The 19,172-nt window shown below is 37.6% G+C and overlaps 1 protein-coding gene across 1 annotated transcript in view; it reads left to right on the top strand.

Annotated features, from left to right (window-relative positions):
- Positions 1–19,172, top strand: part of LOC105475167 (FCH and mu domain containing endocytic adaptor 2) — a 142,146-nt gene that overhangs the window by 86,748 nt on the left and 36,226 nt on the right. The window contains exons 11-14 of the mRNA XM_071098823.1: positions 9,387–9,447; positions 10,676–10,848; positions 18,662–18,673; positions 19,029–19,053. Of these exons, the coding sequence (XP_070954924.1) occupies positions 9,387–9,447; positions 10,676–10,848; positions 18,662–18,673; positions 19,029–19,053 (271 nt within the window). The remainder of the gene's footprint in view (positions 1–9,386; positions 9,448–10,675; positions 10,849–18,661; positions 18,674–19,028; positions 19,054–19,172) is intronic.

Here is a 19,172-nt window from a genome sequence, read left to right as displayed (position 1 = left end):
GTATTTCTAACCACCTTTGAAAAGTGGGACATTTCACTTTTAAAATTGGAGTGGTGCCATATCATACTGCTTTTTCTTGGGAAACATGCCAGAAATCAAATCTGTATACTTTATTTTAAAATGTGGTGTTCTTACTAATGTATTCTTAGATCTATTAAAATACAACATTGTGCATGCATTTGAGTTTCATTTGAGAGCTTGTCATTTTAGAAATAACAGCAACAAGAACCATGGTCAGTACTTTTCTGTGCTTTTTGTTTTATTTTAAAGAAGGGTTGCTTATATTTCTTGATTAAATGTATTTCTTTATGTGTAATTAAAGAAGACATCAAATGGAGCTCCCTGTGGTTACAGTGAGAGAGTAGATTTACCAAATGTTGTTAAGTAATGTATAGATGGGCATATTTTTCAAACTGTTCATTAGATACTGTTCATGTTGATAAGTATAGGAGTTTCAAACAATCTCTGTCCTTTGCTTATTGTTCCTGCCTGCATAACTATTGTTTCCTTTGATCCAAAAACATTTTGATCTGTTACAGCATCATAGTGTACCAAAATAACTAAAAATATTTTGTGAAACACTGTATTTTATGTTACTTAACTAAGATAAATTAGTATTTTGTTTTATATTTTGGCTTTAAAATACAATTATGATTTGTTAACAAATTTATATGAAAAATAAGAAATAGACTTATAATGAGTTATGGGGTTAAAATCATCAGTGTATTTTTGGAGTTACAACGTTTACCTTACCACTTGGTTACTTTGTTTGATACCCTTGGTTAACTAATTAATGAAAAGCAGCAGATGTGTTTGGCAATAACTTTAGTACTCATTTTATTTCTGCATTATTTTTATGCATTTTATTTCTGAATTATTTGTAGCATTAAAATGATGATTGGAAAATTAAATACAACTTTAATACTTCATGTTTTAGTTTATATATATTCCCTTTAAATAAAACATTTTTAATTCAGTAACTAATTAATACTATTTTATAATGATAATATTATCCAGTTTTGAACTTTACTTAGTACTTCTCCAGAATACAAAAGAGAATACAAAATTCTAATACTGGATAAGAAGCAATTGATAAATTTGACTGTGTAGAAATGAAAAATATATAAAACTAGAAAAAATATAAAAGGATTTGAATCATCAGAGACAAACTGGCAGAGCATCTTTGCAAGACATGTGACGGGGCTAATTGCTTTCATTTATAAAGTTTATATGCAAATCAATACAAAAAGTAAGTGGGTACCTAGTAGGAAAAGGGCATAGGATAAAAATGCTCAATTTTCATAAAAAGAAATAAAAGTGATAACCGTAATGAATATTTTCCAAAATAGTGGTGTTCTTCTGGTGCAAATTAGAATGAATTTACTATAGTGTCTAATCATATTGGGAAATTTTTTAATTTAATTTTTTGTTTTTTAATTTAGAAACAAAGTCTCACCCTGTTGCTCAGGCTTGAGTGCAGTTGTGTGATCATAGCTCACTGTAACCTTGAACTCCTGGGCTCAAGCGATATTCTTGCCTCAGCTTCCCATGTGGCTGGGACTGTAGGCACATGTCACCATGCCCAACTAATTTCTTAAACTTTTTTTTTGGTAGAGTTGGGGATGTGTTGCCCAGACTGGTCTTGAACTCCTGGCTTCAAGCCATTTTCCTACTTCAGTCTGCCAAAGTGCTGGGATTACAGATGTGGACCACTGTTCCTGGCCAGCAAAGGTTTTGATACGCTCATACTGTTGGTAGGAATGTAAATTGACACTGTCCGTCTTGTGGATAGTTCGGCAGTATTACCCCAAATAAGAAGTGTGAGTTCATTTTTGACCATGCTATCTCCCTGCTAGGAATTTACTGTTACAGTTATAGTAACAAAACTTTACACACGCACATTGTATTGGTGTGTGTATGTGTGTGTATACACACATACACACATATATAAAGTATATATGTATGTACACACACACACTTAAGATTCATGCATATATAGAAAGTGAGGGAGAGATAGATATTTATTTCAACATTGTTTGTATTAGCAAAAAACTGGAAACACCAAAGAATCCATCAAAATGGGAACTGGTTAAATAAATTGGTGGGGTAATAGATATTATAAAGAGTTAAGTTGATCTGTATCTGCTGATATGGAAAGAACGTACTAAATAAAAACAAGTATGATCTTTTAAGTGATTGCTGTTTTAAAAATAGAATATAAATATGTGGATATATGTGTTATCTTTATTTTAGAAGAATGAGTTACAAGACACTTTAATTGTGGATACCTTTGGGGCCAAGAATTGCAATGGTCAGTAGAGAAAGGAGACTCTTTTTACTTATTTTATTTTGAGATGGGGTCTTGCTCTCTGGCTGATGTTACTTGGATTTGGGTCCCTGCCCAAATCTGTTGTCAAATTGTAATCCCCAGTGTTGGAGGAGGGGATGGGTGGGAGGCAATTGGGTCAGGGGATGGATCTCCCCCTCGCTGTTCTCGTGACAGTGAGTGAGTTCTCACAAGATCCGGTTGTTTGAAAGTGTGTATTACCTCCCTCTTCACTCTCTTCCTTCTACTCCGGCCATGTAAGATGTGCCTCCTTCCTCTTTGCCTTCCGCCATGATTTTAAGTTTCCTGAAGCCTCCCTAGCCATGCTTCCTGTACAGCTTGTGGAACTGTGAACCAATTAAACCTCTTTTCTTTATAAATTACCCAGTCTCAGATAGTTCTTGATAGCAATGTGAGAACAGACAAATACAGTCACCCAGGCTGGAGTTCAGTGGCACGATCATAGCTCACTACAGCCTTGACCTCCCAGGCTCAAGCGTTCCTCCCATTCCAGCCTCCTGAATAGCTGGGAACACAGGCATATGCCACCATGCCTGGCTATGTTTTTTCGTTTTTGGTAGAGGCGGTGTCTCACTGTGTTGTCCAGGCTTGTTATTTTCTTTTATTTGTAGCCTATAGATAATAACTTATGGCCTATTCATGGCTTTCTCTTACTAATTATTTTTTAAAACATCAATAAGCTCTCCTAGTAGGGAAATTATTGTTCATTTCTTATTCCTTTCTTTAAAGGTCCGTGTAATTAAAAAAATTATTTTTAGCAACTGCATGTTTTGCAAGTTAGCCAAAGAAGTATAATTGCTCTTTTTTTCTTTTTTTTGGTTTTGGCCTATGTCCCCATTCCAAACAGAAATTAAGAAACATTTCATTTACTCTTGTTTCTTGAGCTCCATTCTGGTATATATTTTTTAAATTGCCACCGCCACTTTAGCCAGAGTAAGCAACTGTCTTTAAGACTGATGGGTGAAGTTGCCTATTCTGTTCTTGTTCTTACTGCTTTTGACCTAGGGCTTCACTGCAGCTGTGTGGGCCCTAATATAGAAATCATGGATTGAATGGGTAAAGATGAACACAGGTAATGTGTAAGCTTTTATTAATATCAGGTTTCTATGAATAGTTCTAGCAGTAAAAAGATAGTACACTGAGAATCACTGCTTTTAAGAAAAACTTTTTATTTTGAAATAAAGATGCATGGAAGGTTGCAAAGATGGTGTACATAACAGTACTGTGTACTTGTTACCCCTTCCTCCTGACACTAACATTTTACAAAAGTGTCATATAGTATCACAACTGGAATATTGACACTAATTCAGTCAAAACCGGACATTTTCCGTACCACAACAATCTCTCATGTTGGTTGCCCTTTTACAGCCACTTTTCCTTATACCTTCCTTAACCTCTGGCAGCCACTAACCTTTTCTTCATTCCTATAATTTTGTCAATTCAAGATTGTTCTATAAGTGAAATCATACAATATGTATGCTTTTGAGGTTGGCTTTTTTCCACTCAGCACAGTTCTTTGGGGATTTATCCATGCTGTGGTACATATGAATAGTTTATTTTTTGTTGCTGAGTAGTAGTCCTTGTTTTGGATATACTAAAGTTTGTTTAACCACTCATCCATTGTAGGACATTTTAGTTGTTTTTCAATTTTTGGCTATTAAAGTTACTATGAACAATTGTTTACAGGTTTTTGTGTGGACATAATGTTCCTCTCTGACCCTGATAATTTTCTTTATGAACTCTACCTTATCTAATATTAAGACATCCTCTTTTACCCTTTGTTATTATTCATGTTTGCCTGGTATAATTGTTTCCATCCTTTTTCTTTCAGCCTAACTGTATTGTTATATTTGAAGTTTCTTATAGACAGCAGATAGTTGGATTATGTTTTTAAAAATCCATTCTGCCAATCTCTGCCTTTTAATTGGTATGTTTGGACCATTTATATGTAATGATATTGTCAGATTTTAAGATTGCCATTTTATTTTTGTTTTCTGTTTGTTCCTCTGTTTTTTGTTTTGCTTTGCTTTTTCTTGCCTTTGTGTAGGTTATTTGAACCTTTTTTTAGAATAGCATTTTGACTTTATAGAGTTTTTCATTGATTCACTTTGTAGAGCTATTTTAGTAGGTGCTCTAGGTCATTTTCCATTACCTCCAGATAGTTGTTTATGGTGTTTTTTGTTTTGTTTTGTTTTTAATAGCGCTAGGTTCTTGATCTGTGGCCCAGGCTGGAGTGCAGTAGCACAATCCTAGCTTACCACAGCCTCGAACTCCTTGGCTCAAGTGATCCTTCCTGCTTCAGCCTTCCAAGTAGCTAGGAATACAGGCATGTGCCACCATACCCAGCTAATTTTTAATTTTTGAGTAGAGACAAGGTCTTGCTATATTGAGCAGGTTGGTCTTGAACTCTTGGCCTCAAGTGATCCTCCTGTGTTGACCCCCCAAAATGCTGGGGTTGTAGGCCTGAGCCACCGTGCCTGGCCTGTTGATGTGTTTTCATCAGAATTTATCGTTGTAATCTGCAGGAGGTTGGTCCAAAAGCTGCTTACTCAGCCATATAGAAAACAGCTTGGTGTTATTAAATTATTACATTGTGCTATATAGTGTATTCTAAACAAATAGTGTATTCTAAACAAATTTAAAGTAGTCCATTGTTAAATTTGAGATAGAACCTCCAGGAGACTAAATACCTGGTGTGTTTCTAGGGTACTTGGAATGGGGACAAAGTATTTTGAAAAAACCTTTCATTCTGATTTCTAAAAGATTCACAATTAGCAAAGTTTCCTTATTTTTAAAGTATTTTAAAGTGATGTTTGCATATTAGCAAGCAGTAGAAAGAGGAAGTGTTCTACCTTCAGTGTTAAAAACACGGCCTTTGTCATCTTTTTATCTGTAGAATCTGCTCTTCACCCTACATTAGATTTTTTATTTCTGGTTTTTAATTCCATCTGTTAACTCACTGCTAGCTACAGTAGACTGTTTGTTTAGTTTGGAAGTGATAGTCACATAAATGCTGCACTTAGTTCTCCCTAACCTTTGGTTGTGCCTGCCTTCACAGTTCTTCTTATCTTTCTTGCTGAGCTTTAGAAAGTGATTAGAAGAACAGAATACCTTACCAGTAAAAGGATTTTTGCTGCAATTCCTTGGCAGCCTTTTCTTTCCATTAAATTTTTTTTTTTTTAATTTGGAAATAATTTCTAACTTACAAAATTGCAAGAATGAAATCATATGAAGAACACTTGTATGCCCTTTATTTTTTGTCATATTTGCATTCTCTCTATATTTGTGCATGTGTTTATATGTGTATAATGTTTTTTTCTGATCCATTTGAGCACAAATTAAATATATTCTGGCCCTTTGTCTCTAAATACTTAAGTATATATTGCCCCAAAATTTCAAATATTCCTTTATCTAACCACAAAAGCATATTCAGAGAAGTGTTCCTCTTTCCTGTGCCCTTCCTTGTAGGTAACCAACTTTATTGTGTTCTAATTATCCTTTCTGTAGTTTTTTTTTTTTTAATTAAAGATAAGCAGATACATGTTTGTGTTCTTATTTGCTCTTCTTACTTAAAAGTTATGGTACTATATATGTTCTTTACTACTTGGCTTTTTAAAAATTAGCAGTATTTCCTGGTAATCACTCCATATTAGTTCATATGAACTTTTCTCCTTTTTTTTTTTTTTCTTTTTAACAGCTGCATAGTATAGTTGTTCCTCAGTGTCCTTGCAGGATTGGTTCTAGAACTCCCTGAGGATGCCAGAATCACTGAATGCTCAAGTCCCTTATATAAACTGTCATAGTGTTTACATATAACCTACACACATCCTTTAAGTCATACTTTAAATCATCTCTAGATTACTTATAATACCTAATACAATGTAAATGGATGTTGTAAATAGTTGTTTTACTGTGTTTTTTAAAGATTCATGTTTTGTGTATTTTTATTTTTGTTTACTTATTTATTTATTTAGAGACAGAGTCTTGCTCTGTTGCCTAGGCTGCAGTGCAGTGGCACCATCGGGGCTCACTGCAACCTCTAGTTCCCAGGCTTAAGCGATCCTCCCACCTCAGCTCCGTAGTAGCTGGGCTACAGGTGCTTGCCTCCCTGCTCAGCTGATGTTTTAATTTTTTGTAGAGATGAGGTCTGACTATATTGCCCATTCTATTGCTGGTCTCGAACTCCTAGGCTCAAGCAGTCTTCCTGCCTCAGCCTCCTGAAGAACTGGGGTTATAGGCATGAGCTACCACAACCAGCTTATTTTTTATTTTTTAAAAATATTTTTGCCAGGCACAGTGGGTCACGCCTATAATCCCAACACTTTGGGAAGCCGAGGTGGGCGGATCACCTGAGGCCAGGAGTTCAAGACCAGCCTGGCCAATATAGCGACACCCTGTGTCTATTAAAAATACAAAAATTATCTGGGTGTGGTGGTGGGTGCCTGTAATCCCAGCTATTAGGGAGGCTGAGGCAGGAGAATCACTTGAACCCAGGAGATGGAGGTTGCAGTGAGTTGAGATTGGGCCACTGCACTCCAGCCTGGGTGACAGAGCAAGTCTCCATCTCAAAAAACTAACTAAATAAATAAAATAAAATATTTTCAATCTGCGGTTGGTTGAATACGTGCAAATACTGAAACCGAACCTGCAGATATGGAGGGATGTCTCTACCCATTTTGTGTATGTACCATAGTTTATTCAGCTGTGCTTGGACATTTAGGTAATTTCTAATCATTACAGGTTATAAATAATCTTTAATGAATAACCTTGTGCATATGTACTTTTAAATAGTTGGAGCTGTATCTTCACGATGAATTTCTAGAAATGGGATTCCTGGGTAAAAGAGTGAATGTATATGTAGTTTTGTTACACATTGCCTAATTTTTCTCTGTAGGGGTTGTGCCAATTTGTATTAATACCCACAAAGTACGAATATGCATTTCCCCTGCAACTTCACCAACAGAGTATATTTTCAAGCTTTTGAATTTGGTATCTTAATGTAGTTTTAATTTTCTTGGTAGTCTTTTATTTCTCATTTTGTTTGTTTTTTGCTTATGGTTTATATTTTCATTCATTTACACTCAGTCCTTTCGCTTCACCACAGCACACCCCAAGATACACATAGTCTTAGCTTTTTATTTCTTTACTTTGAGGATTTGAATGAAAAATTGGTTTTCCACAAGACTGCTGGCATTCCTACCCAAATACCCGTTTTCTTACTTTTATTTTTTCCTAGTCCTTGAGGAACAGGGAAGGGCCTCTTTGTCTTATCCTGTTTTTTCTTGACTCTTTGAGTACCTTGTTCTCATTTTATCTCACATATCTATGATATCTGTAGTATTTATTGGCTCCTCTTCTGCTTTTAGGCATGCCCAGTTTTCTTTAACTTGAAAAAAATCTTTTTCTGAACACCTGAACTGAATGTTTATCTTTCTGTGTCTTTGTGTATGTTATTTCTCCTTGTTTGCAGTGTTCTTCCAACTTATGGGAATTTTATAATGTGACCAGAAAACCCTTCTTGAAGCTGTTAAAATGTATTAAAACTAATTTCTGAGTTATAATATTTAGGCTACTTCTGCTGTTTTAATACTCCCAGCTAGATTATTTTTATTTTTTTATTTTGAAGAATTGTAAACAAATATGTGTGAGAGTGTGTGTGTGTGTGTGTGTGTGTGTATTTATTTATAAAAAATACCATCATGGTTTCTCATGCATCAGTCAGCCCCAACAACAGCTTGCCCTAGCTAATCCTGCCCATCCATTTCTTCTGCCCAAATTCTAGAATAATATAATTTCATCTGAGTTTATATTTATCTTTAAAACATCACAATATCATCACATCTAGAAATAATTTACAACTCATTATTTTCAAATAACCGTTCAGTATTTATATTTATCATCTTTGATGTCTGTTTTATTATGCTTTGTTTGAATTTGTTGATATGTCTTAAGTCTCTCTTGATCTACATGTTCCTCTTCCCTCCCTCCCTCTCTATTTAGCTTTCTGGTTTTTTTTGTTTTTGTTTTTGTTTTTTTGAGACGGAGTCTTGCTCTGTCACCAGGCTGGAGTGTAGTGGCATGATCTTGACTCACTGCAACCTCTACCTCCTGGGTTCAAGCCATTCTCCAGCCTCAGCCTCCAGAGTAACTGGGATTACAAGCACGCGCCACCGTGCCCAGCTAACTTTTGTATTTTTAGTAAAGATGGAGTTTCAGCATGTTGTCCAGGATGGTCTTGATCTCTTGACCTCATGACCCGCCTGCTTTGGCCTCCCAAAGTGCTGGGATTACCGGCGTGAGCCACTGCACCCAGTCCGCTTTCTGTGTTTTTATTGGCAAGACTAGGTGGTTTGTTTTATAGTTTCCTTTAGTTTGGATTTTGCTGATTATATTGCCATACTGTATTATGTTTTACTTCTTTATATTATTTAAATTGGCATTTGGATCTAGAGGCTTGATCAGATCCAGGTTCGAGTTTTTTTTGGTCTTGTTTTATTTTGTCAGGCCTGCCTCTCTCATGAGACACATGGTGTCTGGTTGTCACTCTCTGGCATGTTGGCAGACACTGATGGTTTGTCTTAGATAGTTTCGCTAGTTCACCCAAACTTTAAACTGCGTAAAGAGGTGCTAGATCTTATATTTCCATAGAGCTTATAGCAAAAAGAATATTTAACTTGGTAATAGCTTTCAAATCACATGTACTTTTTAAACTAACATATTCCTCCTCATTTATAACAGAAACTGTAGATTTTGAGCAATCTGAATTGGTCTCCACCTCGGTGATTTCTTGCCCTGAAATTATGAGTTGTGTTTCTCCTGTTTCATTTTGCAGGTTTTCCCTCTTTCAGATATCCAAAGCATGGAGTGTGATTTGAAGCTAATCAAAAGGATGTAATTTTTCTTCAGTGTTAATCATCTTGTTAACCTGTTGATATCTGAGAAGTGGTTTGGTTCCTTAGTAATACTTGAGGCTACTTTGATAATCTCTAATAATTTTGTACGTTGGAGTTGTCATAATTTTTTTTTCTTTTTCCCTTAGAACATTCCTGATGTGGATGAAGAAGGCTACAGTATTAAACCAGAAACAAATCAGAATGATATCCTTTCATCATCTGGGTATTCTTTTTTTTTTTTTTTTTTTTTTTTTTTGAGACGGAGTCTTGCTGTGTCACCCAGGCTGGAGTGCAATGGCCAGATCTCGGCTCACTGCAAGCTCCGCCTCCCGGGTTCACGCCATTCTCCTGCCTCAGCCTCCAGAGTAGCTGGGACTACAGGCACCCGCCACCTCGCCCGGCTAGTTTTTTTTTGTATTTTTTATTAGAGACGGGGTTTCACCGTGTTCGCCAGGATGGTCTCGATCTCCTGACCTCGTGATCCGCCCGTCTCGGCCTCCCAAAGTGCTGGGATTACAGGCTTGAGCCACCGCGCCCGGCCCATCATCTGGGTATTCTTATGGATTATGTTGGCATATAAGGAGGCAGTTATAAGAAAATCGTATATTACTTAAAGCCTCTTCCAATTTTTTATTAATTATAAAATGTGATTCCTTATTTGTCATTTGACGTGTTGGTTTTTTTGTTTGTTTGTTTGTTTGAGACAGAGTCTTGCTCTGTTGCCCGGGCAGGAGTGCAGTGGCACAATCTCGGCTCACTGCAACCTCTGCCTCCCAGGTTTCAGCGATTCTTCTGCCTCAGCCCCCGAGTAGCTGGGATTACAGGTGTGTGTACCATGTCTGGCCAATTTTGGTATTTTTAGTAGAGACAGGGTTTCACTATATTGGCCAGGCTGGTCTCGAACTCCTGACCTCAAGTGAACCACCTGCCTTGGCCTCCCAAAGTCCTGGGATTTACAGGTGTGAACCACCACGCCTGGCCTTGACATACTAATAAAAGTTAGTAATCTTATTTCTGTTAAAGTCTGTTGTACTCTTTTTTTGAGATGAAGTCTCACTCTGTCTCCCAGGCTGGAGTGCAGTGGTGAGATCTCGGCTCACTTAAACCTCCTACTCCTGGGTGAAAGTGATTCTCATGCCTCAGCCTCCTGAGTATCTGGGACTACAGGTGCGTGCCACCATGCCCAGCTAATTTTTTGTATTTTTAGTAGAGATAAGGTTTCTACTTGTTAGCCAAGATGGTCTCGAACTCCTGACCTTGTGATCTGCCTGCCTCAGCCTCCTGAAGTGCTGGGATTACAGGTGTGAGCCATCACGCCCGGCCCAAAGTCTGTTTTACTCTTAAAGGTTTCATTCTTTTTTAAAAATAGATGTGTGAAAAACTGGTTATACATCTAAGGTAATTTTAAAACAATTCTTTAACTGAAACTCACATACCAAAGAGAACCATTTCTACTCATCTAGTGATTCTGACTCTGAAGATGAAGAACCAAAGAAGTATCGGATAGAAATTAAGCCTATGCATCCAAATAACTCACATCACACAATGGCTTCTTTGGATGAATTAAAAGTATCTATAGGGAATATAACACTCTCCCCAGCAATATCTGTAAGTACAAACACATTTGTACTCTATAATATAAAGGCTTTATTTTTTCTTACCTATCTGTTCTGGTCAAACATTACTTAGCAATCGTTAAGCATGTTGGCTGAGGAAATACTTAGTTTTTAATTTGTATACAGGCAAATAGACTTGTGAGTTTGGCTTAATTTTGCTTCCTTTTGAAAGTAGAAAGTGAAAATGTCAAAAATTCACTATTTCCGCCATTTGTTGCATTTCATAAACAGTGCTATATGTCTCTGGCAGAATTCTTTGAATTGGCAGTATTAATTTTTGCCTCATCTAATTTTGAAGTGTTTCTTCTATGTTTTGTGAGCCTTATGTCAGAGGGAATTTTATAAAAGTGAATTTAAAGATTGAATTATATATTTGCATTTTTTTAAAATTTTATTATACTTTAAGTTCTAGGGTACATGTGCACAACGTGCAGGTTTGTTACATATGTATACATGTGCCATGTTGGTGTGCTGCACCCATTAACTCGTCATTTACGTTAGGTTTATCTCCTAATGCTATCCCTCCCCACTAGCCTCTCCCCACAATAGGACCCGGTGTGTGATGCTCCCCTTCCTGTGTCCAAGTGATCTCATTGTTCAATTCCTACCTATGAGTGAGAACATGTGGTATTTGGTTTTCTGTTCTTGCAATCATTTGCTGAGAATGATGGTTTCCAGCTGCATCCATGTCCCTACAAAGGACACAAACTCATCCTTTTTTATGGCTGCATAGTATTCCATGGTGTATATGTGCCACATTTTCTTAATCCAGTCTGTCACTGATGGACATTTGGGTTGATTCCAAGTCTTTGCTATTGTGAATAGTGTGCCACAGTAAACATACGTGTGCATGTGTCTTTATAGCAGCATGACTTATAATCCTTTGGGTATATCCCCAGTAATGGGATGGCTGGGTCATATGGTATTTCTAGTTCTAGATCCTTGAGGAATCGCCACACTGTTTTCCACAATGGTTGAACTAGTTTACAGTCCAACCAACAGTGTAGAAGTGTTCCTATTTCTCCACATCCTCTCCAGCACCTGTTGTTTCCTGACTTTTTAATGATCGCCATTCTAACTGGTGTGAGATGGTATCTCATTGTGGTTTTGATTTGCATTTCTCTGATGGCAAGTGATGATGAGCATTTTTTTCATGTGTCTGTAGGCTGTATAAATGTCTTCTTTTGAGAAATGTCTGTTCATATCCTTTGCCCACTTTTTGATGGGGTCGCTTGTTTTTTTCTTGTAAATTTGATTGAGTTCTTTATAGGTTCTGGATATTAGCCCTTTGTCAGATGAGTAGATTGCAAAAATTTTCTCCCATTCTGTAGGTTGCCTGTTCACTCTGATGGTAGTTTCTTTTGCTGTGCAGAAGCTCTTTAGTTTAATTGGATGCCATTTGTCAATTTTGGCTTTTGTTGCCATTGCTTTTGGTGTTTTAGACGTGAAGTCCTTGCCCATGCCTATGTCCTGAATGGTATTACCTAGGTTTTCTTCTTGGGTTTTTATGGTTTAAGGTCTAACATTTAAGTCTGTAATCCATCTTGAATTAATTTTCGTATAAAGAGTAAGGAAAGGATCCAGTTTCAGCTTTCTACTTATGGCTAGCCAATTTTCCCAGCACCATTTATTAAATAGGGAATCCTTTCCCCATTTCTTGTTTTTCTCAGGTTTATCAAAGATCAGATGGCTGTAGATGTGTGTGGTATTATTTCTGAGGGCTCTGTTCTGTTCCATTGGTCTATATCTCTGTTGTGGTACCAATACCATGCTGTTTTGGTTACTGTAGACTTGCATTATAGTTTGAAGTCAGGTAGCGTGATGCCTCCAGCTTTGTTCTTTTGGCTTAGGATGTTCTTGGCAATGCGGGGTCTTTTTTGGTTCCATATGAACTTTAAAGCAGTTTTTTCCAATTCTGTGAAGGAAGTCATTGGTAGCTTAATGGGGATGGCATTGAATCTATAAATTACCTTGGGCAGGATGGCCATTTTCACAATATTGATTCTTCCTATCCATGAGCATGGTATGCTCTTCCATTTGTTTGTGTCCTCTTTGATTTCACTGAGCAGTGGTTTGTAGTTCTCCTTGAAGAGGTCCTTTACATCCCTTGTAAGTTGGATTCCTAGGTATTTTATTCTCTTTGAAGCTATTGTGAATGGGAGTTTATTCATGATTTGGCTCTCTTTGTCTGTTACTGGTGTATAAGAATGCTTGTGATTTTTGCACATTGAGTTTGTATCCTGAGACTTTGCTGAAGTTGCTTATCAGCTTAAGGAGATTTTGGGCTGAGACGATGGGGTTTTCTAAATATACAATCATGTCATCTGCAAACAGGGACAATTTGACTTCCTCTTTTCCTAATTGAAAACCCTTTATTTCTTTCTCTTGCCTGATTGCCCTAGCCAGAACTTCCAACACTATGTTGAATAGGAGTGGTGAGAGAGGGCATCCCTGTCTTGTGCCAGTTTTCAAAGGGAATGCTTTTTTTGGCCCATTCAGTATGATATTGGCTGTGGGTTTCTCATAAATAGCTCTTATTTTGAGATACGTTCCATCAATACTGAATTTATTGAGAGTTTTTTAGCATGAAGGGCTGTTGAATTTTGTCGAAGGCCTTTTCTGCATCTATTGAGATAATCATGTGGTTTTTGTCTTTGGTTCCGTTTATATGCTGGATTACGTTTATTGATTTGCATATGTTGAACCAGCCTTGCATCCCAGGGATGAAGCCCACTTGATCATGGTGGATAAGCTTTTTGATGTGCTGCTGGATTTGGTTTGCCAGTATTTTATTGAGGATTTTTGCATCGACGTTCAACAGGGATATCGGTCTAAAATTCTCTTTTTTTGTTGTATCTCTGTCAGGCTTTGGTATCAGGATGATGTTGGCGTCATAAAATGAGTTAGGGAGGATTTCCTCTTTTTCTGTTGATTGGAATAGTTCCAGAAGGAATGGTACCAACTCCTCCTTGTATCTCTGGTCGAATTCGGCTGTGAATCCGTCTGGTCCTGGACTTTTTTTGGTTGGTAGGCTATTAATTATTGTCTCAATTTCAGAGCCTGCTATTGGTCTGTTCAGGGATTTAACTTCTTCCTGGTTTAGTCTTGGGGGAGTGTATGTGTCCAGGAAATTATCCATTTCTTCTCGGTTTTCTAGTTTATTTGCGTAGAGGTGTTTATAGTATTCTCTGATGGTAGTTTGTATTTCTGTGGGGTCGGTGGTGATATCCCCATATCATTTTTTATTGCGTCTATTTGATTCTTCTCTCTTTTCTTCTTTATTAGTCTTGCTAGCGGTCTATCAATTTTGTTGATCTTTTCAAAAAACCAGCTCCTGGATTCATTGATTTTTTGGAGAGTTTTTTAGTGTCTCTATCTCCTTCAGTTCTGCTCTGATCTTAGTTATTTCTTGCCTTCTGCTAGCTTTTGAATGTGTTTGCTCTTGCTTCTCTAGTTCTTTTAATTGTGATGTTAGGGTGTCAATGTTAGATCTTTCCTGCTTTCTCTTGTGGGCATTTAGTGCTATAAATTTCCCTCTACACACTGCTTTAAATGTGTCCCAGAGATTCTGGTATGTTGTATCTTTATTCTCATTGGTTTCAAAGAACATCTTTATTTCTGCCTTCATTTCGTTATGTACCCAGTAGTCATTGAGGAGCAGGTTGTTCAGTTTGCATGTAGTTGAGCACTTTTGATTGAGTTTCTTAATCCTGAGTTCTAGTTTAATTGCACTGTGGTCTGAGAGACAGTTTGTTATAATTTCTGTTCTTTTACATTTGTTGAAGAGTGCTTTTCTTCCAACTATGTGGTCAATTTTGGAATAAGTGCGATGTGGTGCTGAGAAGAATGTATATTCTGTTGATTTGGGGTGGATAGTTCTGTAGATGTCTATTAGGTCTGCTTGGTGCAGAGCTGAGTTCAATTCCTGGATATCCTTGTTAACTTTCTGTCTCGTTGATCTGTCTAATGTTGACAGTGGGGTGTTAAAGTCTCCCATTATTATTGTATGGGAGTCTAAGTCTCTTTGTAAGTCTCTAAGGACTTGCTTTATGAATCTGGGTGCTCCTGTATTGGGTGCATATATATTTAGGATAGTTAGCTCTTCCTGATGAATTGATCCCTTTACCATTATGTAGTGGCCTTCTTTGTCTCTTTTGATCTTTGATGGTTTGAAGCCTGTTTCATCAGAGACTAGGATTGCAACCTCTGCTTTTTTTTGTTTTCCATTTGCTTGGTAGATCTTCCTCCATCCCTTTATTTTGAGCCTATGTGTGTCTCTGCATGTGAGATGGGTCTCCTGAATACAGCAAACTGATGGGTCTTGACTCTTTATCCAATTTGCCAGTCTATGTCTTTTAATTGGACCATTTAGTCCATTTACATTTAAGGTTAATATTGTTATGTGTGAACTTGATCCTGTCATTATGATATTAGCTGGTTATTTTGCTTGCTAGTTGATGCAGTTTCTTCCTAGCATCAATGGACTTTACATTTTGACATGTTTTTGCAATGGCTGGTACCTGTTTTTCCTTTCCATGTTTAGTGCTTCCTTCAGGATCTCTTGTAGGGAAGGCCTGGTGGTCACAAAATCTCTAAGCATTTGCTTGTCTGTAAAGGATTTTATTTATTCTTCACTTATGAAACTTAGTTTGGTTGGATATGAAATTCTGGGTTGAAAATTCTTTTCTTTAAGAATGTTGAATATTGGCCCCCACTCTCTTCTGGCTTGGAGAGTTTCTGCCGAGAGATCTGCTGTTAGTCTGATGGGCTTCCCTTTGTGTGTAACCCGACTTTTCTCTCTGGCTGCCCTTAACATTTTTTCCTTCGTTTCAACTTTGGTGAATCTGACAATTATGTGTCTTGGAGTTGCTCTTCTCGAGGAGTATCTTTGTGGCGTTCTCTGTATTTCCTGAATTTGGATGGTGGCCTGCCTTACTAGGTTGGGGAAGTTCTCCTGGATGATATCCTGTAGAGTGTTTTCCAACTTGGTTCCGTTTTCCCCGTCACTTTCAGGCACACCAATCAGATGTAGATTTGGTCTTTTCACATAATCCCATACTTCTTGGAGGCTTTGTTCATTTCTTTTTACTCTTTTTTCTCCACACTTCTCTTCTCGCTTCATTTCATTCATTTGATCTTCAATCGCTGATACTCTTTCTTCCAGTTGATCGAGTCGGTTATTGAAGCTTGTGCATTTGTCATGTATTTCTCGTGTTATGGTTTTCATCTCTATCTGTTCTTTTAAGGTCTTCGCTGCATTGATTATTCTAGTCATCCATTCATCCATTCTTTTTTCAAGGTTTTTAGTTTTTTTGTGCTGGTTACGTAGTTCCTCCTTTAGCTCTGAGAAGTTTGATCGACTAAAACCTTCTTCTCTCAGCTCGTCAAAGTCATCCTCTGCCCAGCTTTGTTCCGTTGCTGGCGATGAGCTGCGTTCCTTTGGAGGGGGAGATGTGCTCTGATTTTTTGAATTTCCAGCTTTTCTGTACTGCTTTTTCCCCATCTTTGTGGTTTTATCTGCCTTTGGTCTTTGATGATGGTGACGTGCTAATGGGGTTTTGGTGTGGGTATCCTTTCTGTTTGTTAGTTTTCCTTCTAACAGTCAGGACCCTCAGCTGTAGGTCTGTGGGAGTTTGCTTGAGGTCCACTCCAGACCCTGTTTGCCTGGGTATCAGCAGCGGAGGCTGCAGAAGATAGAATATTGCTGAACAGCAAGTGTTGCTGTCTGATTTTTGCTCTGGAACCTTCGTCTCAGGGGTGTACCCTGCCATGTGAGGTGTGAGGTGTCAGTCTGCACCTAGTGGGGGATGTCTCCCAGTTTGGCTACTCAGGGGTTAGGGACCCACTTGAGCAGGCAGTCTGTCCATTCGCAGATCTCAACCTCCATGCTGGGAGATCCACTTCTCTCTTCAAAGCTGTCAGACAGAGGCATTTACCTCTGCTAAGGTTTCTGCTGCTTTTTGTTTAGCTATGCCCTGTCCCCAGAGGAGGAGTCTACAGAAGCAGACTGGCCTCCTTGAGCTGCAGTGGGCTCCACCCAATTTGAGCTTCCTGGCAGCTTTGTTTACCCACTTAAGCCTCAGCAATGGCGGGCGCCCCTCCCCCAGCCTCACTGCCGCCTTGCAGTTAGATCTCAGACACTGTTGAGGGAGGCTCCGTGGGCATGGGATCCTCTGGGCCGGGTGTGGGATATAATCTCCTGGTGTGCCATTTGCTAAGACCCTTGGTAAAGCACAGTATTAGGGTGGGAGTTACCCGATTTTTCAGGTGTTGTGTGTCTCAGTTTCCCTTGGCTAGGAAAAGGGATTCCCTTCCCCGTTGCACTTCCCAGGTGAGGCGATGCCTCGCCCTGCTTCAACTCTCACTGGTGGGGCTGCACCAGCTGACCAGCACCGATTGTCCGACACTCCCCGGTGAGATGAACCCGATACCTCAGTTGAAAATGCAGAAATCACCCATCTTCTGTGTCACTCATGCTGGGAGCTGGAGGCTGGAGCTGTTCCTATTCGGCTATCTTGGGCATGCCGCCCTATTTGCATTGTTTTAAAGTCTGCCACTGTAACATTTATTTTCCCATACTTTTCAAACAAGGAAAGGCATGGATAAGAGTTCTTAGTGGTAATAGTTAATTCCTCAAGTCTAAAATACCGTACTTAATAGGATTTGCGGGAGAAATAAAACATTATCCCAGTAATTTTTTCCTCATTGATGTCAATTTTAAATTTAAAAATGTTACACTATGTGAAAAAAGCATTTCTTAGGATAACAGTTAAGTATACCTATATGTGATCATCATTGATTGACATTAAATCTGTTCTTCTTGATAATGAAGAATAAAGGTTCTCTCTATTTCATATTATTGTCTAATTACATATTTTAAGTAGTTACATGTATTTGTTTGGAAAAAAAAGGTGGTTTTTCTCCCAGTCATGTACTTCAGAATTTAGTTTCAAAACTATTTTCTTTCTAACAAAAATATTTCTGAAATGAGGTTTTATTGTACCATTACTATTTAACATTAAGATTGATGTTGAAGTACAGAGTTGCTTAAAAGATGGTGAGTGTACAGCCTGGTGTGGTGGCTCACGCCTGTAATCCCAGCACTTTGGGAGGCTGAGGTGGGCAGATCACAAGGTCAGGAGATCGAGACCATCCTGGCTAACACAATGAAACCCTGTCTCTACTAAAAAAAAAAAGAAAAAATTAGCTGGGCATGGTGGCATGCGCCTGTGGTCCCAGCTGCTCGGGAGGCTGAGGCAGGAGAATTGCTTGAAAACCGTGAGGTGGAGGTTGCAGTGAGCCGAGATTGCACCACTGCACTCTAGCCTGGGTAACAGAGCGAGACTTCGTCTCAAAAAAACAAAAAAGGTGGTGAGGTGAATATATACAAAGTATGAGGTTGCAAACCAAATGTATATGATGTCAGAGCATAACTAATTTAAAATATATGTGTAAATATGTAAAATAAAAGGCTAGAGGAATATATGGATAGTGAGATTGTGAATAGTTTTAAAGTTTTTCTTTTGTAGTCTTCTCTTTTCTGTTTGTTTTTAAAACAGTGAACTTGCATTAATTTCTTACTATGAAAATAATAAGACAATTTTAATAGTTAATATTGGATTAGAAAAGATTGTATCTGAATATATTTTGCTGCCTAATTTGCTTAACTTTTTCCCAGCTGACAGTGTATGTATTTTAAGGTGTATGTATTTTAGATGTGATTGAATAGGGAATGATTATTAGAACAGAAAAATACAGTATTCAGAATTCTAACCTAATTTTCTTTTTCTTCCGTGTACTACTAGAGACACAGTCCAGTAAGTACAAGATTTTATATTTTTTCCCATTGACTTAAAATCATTGTAATTTTTGAGGATTGACTTTCAAAATATTTGTATTAAATTTTCAGATTAGTAAGTTTTAGTGTTTTGCTGTAGATATTGGTTTAATATTTTAAAAACATTAGGTGTTAAAACTACATGTATTACTTTTTACTGTAAAACAAAAACTACTGACAGTTTTTTCTCTATATCTTTTGTGTAAATAGACTTTACAATTGAGCAGATATACTAAAAACGATGTAAAATTTGGTTCCTAGTATTAACATTTTACCAAATATTACATTATCAAATTAATTTGTTTCATGGTACCTATTTTGCATCTCTGTTTTAGGTACAGATGAATCGGAATTTGTCTAGTAAGTTTGACATTTGAATTGCTTATTTTATGTCTATTAAACTTTATAAGGCAATTTGTTAATCTTTTACCCTTATGTAGCTGTAGAAATAAATGATCTTTTCTCATCATGAACCCTGC

Source organism: Macaca nemestrina, chromosome 6 (assembly GCF_043159975.1).
Source record: "Macaca nemestrina isolate mMacNem1 chromosome 6, mMacNem.hap1, whole genome shotgun sequence".
NCBI lineage: Eukaryota > Metazoa > Chordata > Mammalia > Primates > Cercopithecidae > Macaca > Macaca nemestrina.
This window is presented reverse-complemented; position numbering and strand designations above follow the sequence as displayed.